At 26.0% G+C, this 6,521-nt stretch overlaps 1 protein-coding gene across 3 annotated transcripts; it reads right to left on the bottom strand.

Annotated features, from left to right (window-relative positions):
- Positions 1-800: 800 nt before the first annotated feature.
- On the bottom strand, positions 801-6,521 carry LOC132917165 (BLOC-3 complex member HPS1). Of its 3 annotated transcripts, none has more exons than XM_060977768.1 (13): positions 6,419-6,521; positions 6,042-6,189; positions 5,561-5,713; positions 5,361-5,473; positions 5,051-5,296; positions 4,833-4,981; positions 3,853-3,977; positions 3,523-3,764; positions 3,207-3,445; positions 2,886-3,031; positions 2,661-2,774; positions 1,434-1,510; positions 801-1,368 (listed from the first exon to the last, which is right to left on the bottom strand). In XM_060977768.1, the coding sequence occupies exons 2-13, from the start codon at positions 6,159-6,161 to the stop codon at positions 1,191-1,193; spliced, it is 1,902 nt and encodes a 633-aa protein (XP_060833751.1). In that variant the 5' UTR covers positions 6,162-6,189; positions 6,419-6,521; the 3' UTR covers positions 801-1,190. The 3 variants fall into 3 exon arrangements, with proteins under 3 accessions (XP_060833751.1, XP_060833752.1, XP_060833753.1); XM_060977769.1 differs by lacking the exon at positions 6,419-6,521 and adding an exon at positions 6,328-6,408; XM_060977770.1 differs by lacking the exon at positions 6,419-6,521 and having other exon boundaries at positions 5,361-5,444; positions 6,042-6,396.

Below are 6,521 nucleotides of genomic sequence, written 5' to 3'. Positions count from 1 at the left end.
AATTAAAGCCTGTATGGTTAAAAAAAGATAATAAGTTATAAATGATGTTTTATTTGTTGACAAGAGAGGATATATTTGGCGTTGAAAGGGATGTTGGAAGTGTCAAAAAGGGATAATAGGTAGTTACGTTGAAGTGAAAGGCTGGGGCAATTGAAGATGAGGTGGGTTATATCACAAACTATTGGGTATACTAACTATTAACAATAATAATTATATGGTTTCATGGAAAACTTATAAAAACAATATTTCTGATTTTTTAAATGTATTTGCTGCTCCTTAAATTATTGTAAAACAAATTTCAACACTTAGATATTTATTTTTCAATAAACTTGTTTTTTTTACTTTTACTTTTACAATATATTCATGTATTATATGTATAATAGTATAATAAAGTATTATGTATTAATAAGCAAATGTGAGGAGAGCAGTTATATTTGACTATTCGAGGCTTTTGATTTTTGTATTCATATTATTTTTCTTTTTAAACATTTTTTATTATTATTTTATTTTATATCTTTTTAATAATAAAAATAATTGTATCTTCATGTTTTCTTGGTACCTTGTAGGTACATTGTAATGACCTGTACTGTATTGTTAACTATAACGTTTTTAAATACCGAGTACCGATTATTGTTTTAATTTACAGCTCTCGATGTTACTTAAAATTAGTTTAAAATAGTAATTAGTATATCGATACTAAACATTCAAAATTACAACGCAGTTATGAGGAATATTCTAATGTCTTTATAAAATATTATACAGAGGATCCTTACAAAATACATTCACCAAAACTATAAATGTAATAATATTATTATTATTTTATTTTCCAGACAAAGTTTACAATTATTATAATACACAACAGTAAAAATACTTATATAATGCTTATTCAATTTTTGGCAAAAACATTGGCACATAAAAATGGTTTAGATTCAAAGTTTAAAGTTCATTATTAAGTAGCAATAATAATATTGTTATCCAGTAAATCTATAAATAATAATATAACATTTAAAATAAATCATAACATAAAATAATACAAATAATAAGCAAACAATTAATAAATAATAGATATTTAAATAAAAATGGTTTAAGCGACATCATAATATTATGAGATCAATAAAAACAGAATGTTAATTGTATAATATATGTATGTATATAAAAAAAATGGAATGAACATTTAAATAAAACACAGTTTAAAACAAATCTAGAAGATTACTAGGTCTTCCAGTTACTTCCCATACAGTTGCTGATAATCTTCGAGAATGTTCTAACACACAGGAAGCAGTCGCCAGACCCAAGTGCACACAGAATAGTTCAAAACAACGCACTTTTCCTTTTGGCATTCTTGGAAAACATTGTTCTATAAGCTTCCTAAAAGCAACAATTCACTTAATAAAACTTTAACAGAAAAAACCATTTTGGAAATTTGCACTCACTCATAGTAATCACCATTTATTATTCCGGGAAATAACTCTGAAGCTGTAGGTTGAACTCTTGGCTTTAATGATGTACCCTAAAATTAAAATTTATAGTCAAGATAGGACCTGGTATTAATTTCCTAAAAAATATGCATTTATGACCTAAAATCTAAAATAAAATTCTCTTTAACCTACAAAAATGGCCATAACAGTAATTACCTATATATATTAATCATCAATTGATATGAATTCATTCAGTTTATATACATTTAAAAATTTAATTCTCCAAAAAGAAAATTTAAATTTAATGATATCATTGTACATAAAAAAAAAATGATTCTGATCAAAGATTGAAAGACATGGTAATCAGATTTAAAAATTATATCAATATATTTAGAGACATTTAACCTAGAGATTTGCACAATAATATTTTTGAAAATATATCCCACATGTTTGTAATTGAGATACAACTGCATCTGTCATATTACATTTAATTATAAAAATTAATTATTAAGTTAATATAAAATTGGTTTTAATAAACTCACAGGTAATTTGAACAAATTAATAAATCAATGAGAATTTAAATAATGAGTGTTATTTGATAAAATAATCACTCAGTATGTATGATATTAATTATATAAGTAAAATATATTACATTTTTTATCATAACTTAATAACTATATTATGATAAAATAAAAAAAATTATTATAATTATTAATTATTTTATCTTCTGTAAAACATAGTTTTTCTGTAGACACAATTTAAAGAGATATGTTGTAGGGAGCAGGAAAGCTTAGTATTTTAGTGGCATTAAGGTACATAATATATAATATAATAAGCATAAATGTACAATTATTGACTTCTCCATTGAAAAAATCTTAGTTACAGAGCCAGGTTACCCTTCATGCAAAGTAATCAGGTGATTTAAGTGGCAAATTTTGCTGCACTTAAAATATAAAATATATTTGTAATATTATATTATAATTTGAGAAGGTGGTAAATGTCCTGCTTGTAGGTAGCAAATTGCTTAATCTGCTATTGCTTAGCTATGCTACTGGTTTCTTCATTTATACTTGATAAAAAAATGGGATACATTATAATTGTGGTACACCATTGAGGTAGTCTTGGACAGTAATTACAAAAATAGCTTTTTCTAGAATTAAGCAGTATTCTTGAATAACAAGAAGGTATCAATTTTTCATACTAGAATAAAACATTTTTAAAATTTATTTGAAAACTACTTACTGATTGATCCTCAAACCACAAGAAATAGGAATATGTAAAAGTGTTATCTTTCCATAGAACAATAAAATGTCCATCTCTTAAATGCTGTCTACTAAAATCAATCATGGACCATACCTAAGTAAAGCAAAATGTTACAATATTTTTTTAATTTTTTAATGGTTGAACAAACAAATAAAAATATACATACCTATTTAGATAATTCATGAAATAACTTATTCTTTTTACCTTTTTTTTAGTGAGTTCAAGTGTTTCTTGTGATGCAAACTCCAACCCTGGAGCTATCATTCGATGAGACATTCGATCTACATAAATGAAATGTACTAGACCTGGGAATTCTTCTAAATATTTATTAATATTCAATGTCGACCTTGTAAAAAAAATTGAATTAAAGAAAATTTCCAATACATAACAACACATGTTCGGAATAAAATTAAAAATAAACAAATAATGTAATGATAAGAATATAATACAGTATTTTTCTTCTATGCCATTCAAATTATTTACCAAAACAGTTCAATATTTTGTTACTTAATTTAAAAGGATATGATCTCATTGTAAAATTGTTCATCGCTTTCACTTCAAAAAATGATGTATAATCACGTAGCATTACAGCAACCATTGCAGATGCTTCACTCACTGCCTCTTTTGTATAATTATCAATCAATGATTCATTGAGCATACAATGATGATGCAGATCTTTTAGACTACATATAATATTCATGTTGCTCGATTCTATAGCAATTAATGATGAACTATCATTATTTTTAAAGTACTCTATGTATTTCCTAAAAATTAGAATTAAATTTATGTAACTTATTGGCTATTGCTCATTACTAAAATAAAATCATGAAAATGTCAATACTTTTTCAGTGGCTCCCATCTAGTAGCTAAAGTGGTAATTATAGCAAGTACACTTCGAGTTGGAGCAAATGGAGCATTTTTCTTTTTAAATAAATCAATAATTTTTTTCATGGAACTATCTACTGTATCATAAGCAATTTTAAGTGCTTCGCGATCTATAGTTCCTCGAATTTGGATTTCTTGTATTGTGCAAAATGATGTTAATGAATCGATTACACTAGTATTAAAAACATCATTGCCAATCTAAAATAAATACACAATAGTAATAATTATTAATTAATAAAAAAAACAATATTTAATTAAACTAATATTTGTGTAAATTCAATATTACCTCATGAATGATAAATAATGGAACACCATCAGTAATGTATGATACATGTACAGCATTTAATTTTAACCCATTTTGACCCAAAAGAATCAGTAAGCTGTTAATTTTGTTTCGTGGCAGTGGGGTATCTAAATAGAACATAAATGAAGTATTTACTTTTAATTTTTAACTGTGTAAAATATCGACTACATTTACTATAGTTGGATACATTTCTCTATTTTATGAAATGCATATTATAAGCAGCAAGTTTATGAATTAGAGAAATAAGTGATGCATGCATAAAAGAAATAATACATATTTAATTATTTTAATTGATAAAAAATGATAAGTCAAAATGTACATGGCCTGAAACCAAAGATCTATTAACCTTGATTAATACAAAATAATATTATGTTCTACATTTTTAATATTTAATTCAAATTTTTAATGGTATTCAATAATTATTAAAAGATTAAGTTAGCCTAATTAACTCAGTCTATAAACTTCTGTTTAATATAAAAAGTAATTATATTCATGTTCATTATTAAACTCAAAGAAAATTAATAAATATCTCATTGGATGTACATAAAATATGTTAATCAACTGAATATATTATAATACAAATTAACTAAGATGGTATTTAAAAGAAAAAATAATATTAATTTATTAGTTAAAGAAGCTAAATATTAAGCTATGATATAATTTTTAACAATAATTGTAGTCAGTTAGTATACATTATTATTGATTATTACATTATACTATGATCATAAAATAAATTAAATTAAATTATTTTTTTAACAACTAATAAATTAATTATAAATTAAATTTATTCTGTGCTGACTACATAATTTTTCACTATCAATAATCAGAAGAAAGATGACTTGTCGCTTATACCTATTTACTTTGAAACTATAATACGAGGAAAATATGCTATGACTCAATTTGTTATAATCTAAGGTTAACTTAGTACTTTATTTTTGTATAGGAATTTAGATATTTCTTACTATTTTCTAGCTGCAGTGAATCGTCTTTTTCCACAATAATTACATCAAGATCTGATTTATCCTTGGGTTCTGAATCAACCGATTGTATAGCCTCTGCTAAGAGTGCTAAAAATAATGTATCACCCGCAGTCAGATCAGTTGCATTACGACTAAGATCAACAAATTAAAAATAACAATACAATTTTAAGGCTTAAATAGTTACTTGATATAATAATTACCTAGAATACAAAGTCAAAAATTTTTGTCGAACCATTATAAGTACATGGACCCTAGAAAAGGCAGATTTTGTTTTCATTTTCTCAGCTGCAGTTTTAGCAGCTGTTAATGCAGCTGTAGAAAGTTCTGCACTGACAGTCAGTTGTTCAACAGCTTCAATTAATACACACTGTTCTTCACTAGAACGTTTTAACCAAACATCTAAAAGCTTAGAAACCAGGAAACGGCGACGACGACTATATTTCAATCTAAAAAACATAATAGGTATATAATACAATAAACATATAACATATTTGAATACTTCAAACTTACAATGAAACATCAGAACCACAAATTCTTTTTATAAATAAAATTGATACGCTAAGTACTTTTTGTTGCCAAGACACCTCCTTGTCACTAATATAAATGAACAAATGACCTAAGTACTGGTAATAAATAAAACAGCATTTAAATATATACCAATACTTAACATGCATATATATATTTATCCTGGGTATAATTTATTTATTTACCTCATCAAAAACAATATTTGTTCCATTTTGACATTGCATTGAGGTATACCGATTTGAAAAATGACAATTCATAATTCTCTGAGATGTAACCATCGGTGAAAAAATCTGAAGTATTAGATCTGGATCAATTCTTTCACAGTTTTCATTTTCATTCTTAAAAACAGATGATAGAACACAATATCATATTTTATTGCAATAGTAGGTAAATGTGTATTAAAATACCTATTGTTAAAAAAAAGACAATACTATTGAAAGGACTTTGTTCAGTAATCATTTGTTGGGTTACATGAACTTAGAATAAACTAATTAGTAATTGGTAATAATAACAATTAAGTAAACTATTTAATAGTGCAAAAATAATATTTTACACCAGCAATATTAAATGAAAACAAAAGTACAACACTACTGTCTAGGGTCTACATCAACTAGATATAAAACAAATATCAATACTGATAAGTAAAAATTGGGAAAAAAGGTGTACCTCTGTTGGTTTTATAAGGTCCTGCGTAATTCCGATTTTCCGAATGTGTTTGCAGAATTTCGTGTCACATTTCATGAACACGATGTCGTTTAAATTGTCAAACACCATAAGACACCGCATTGTTATTCGACAATGGAAACGACACCGGCTGAAAATAACAAACAATAATAAAATAAACACTAGAATGTAATAACTTTCCTCAACACTCAACAGACACCAGTGACAAACAGTCGTCTGTCGTCGACTGATTATTATTATTATGTTATGATTGTTAATTTGTTATTACTTTAGTCTGTTACGTAAGTTGTAAATACGTAACAACGCAACTTCAAAATAACATATTAATATACCACTAATAGATTAAGCGATAAAGATACCTGTTATCGGATTATGTTACGTATACTATTCGAAACCCACTGGATATCAATAACCGAATGCGCGCGCAGCTGTAGCTGTCCGGTCGTCATGCCGTGGCGCCAG

This window comes from Rhopalosiphum padi, chromosome 1 (genome assembly GCF_020882245.1).
Source record: "Rhopalosiphum padi isolate XX-2018 chromosome 1, ASM2088224v1, whole genome shotgun sequence".
In the NCBI taxonomy this organism is placed as follows: domain Eukaryota; kingdom Metazoa; phylum Arthropoda; class Insecta; order Hemiptera; family Aphididae; genus Rhopalosiphum; species Rhopalosiphum padi.
Note: the sequence above shows the minus strand (reverse complement) of the source record. Positions and strands in the feature narration are given on the sequence as shown.

Bases quoted from the DNA above. Each gene is read 5' to 3' on its own strand.
- LOC132917165 (XM_060977768.1), bottom strand. From the start codon at position 6,161: ATGCGGTGTCTTATGGTGTTTGACAATTTAAACGACATCGTGTTCATG. The intron at 4,982-5,050 runs GTAATTATTATA...TGTTGATCTTAG, and splicing joins TTTTTGACTTTGTATTCTAG to TCGTAATGCAACTGATCTGA. The intron at 1,369-1,433 runs GTGAGTGCAAAT...TGTTGCTTTTAG, and splicing joins ATAAATGGTGATTACTATGA to GAAGCTTATAGAACAATGTT.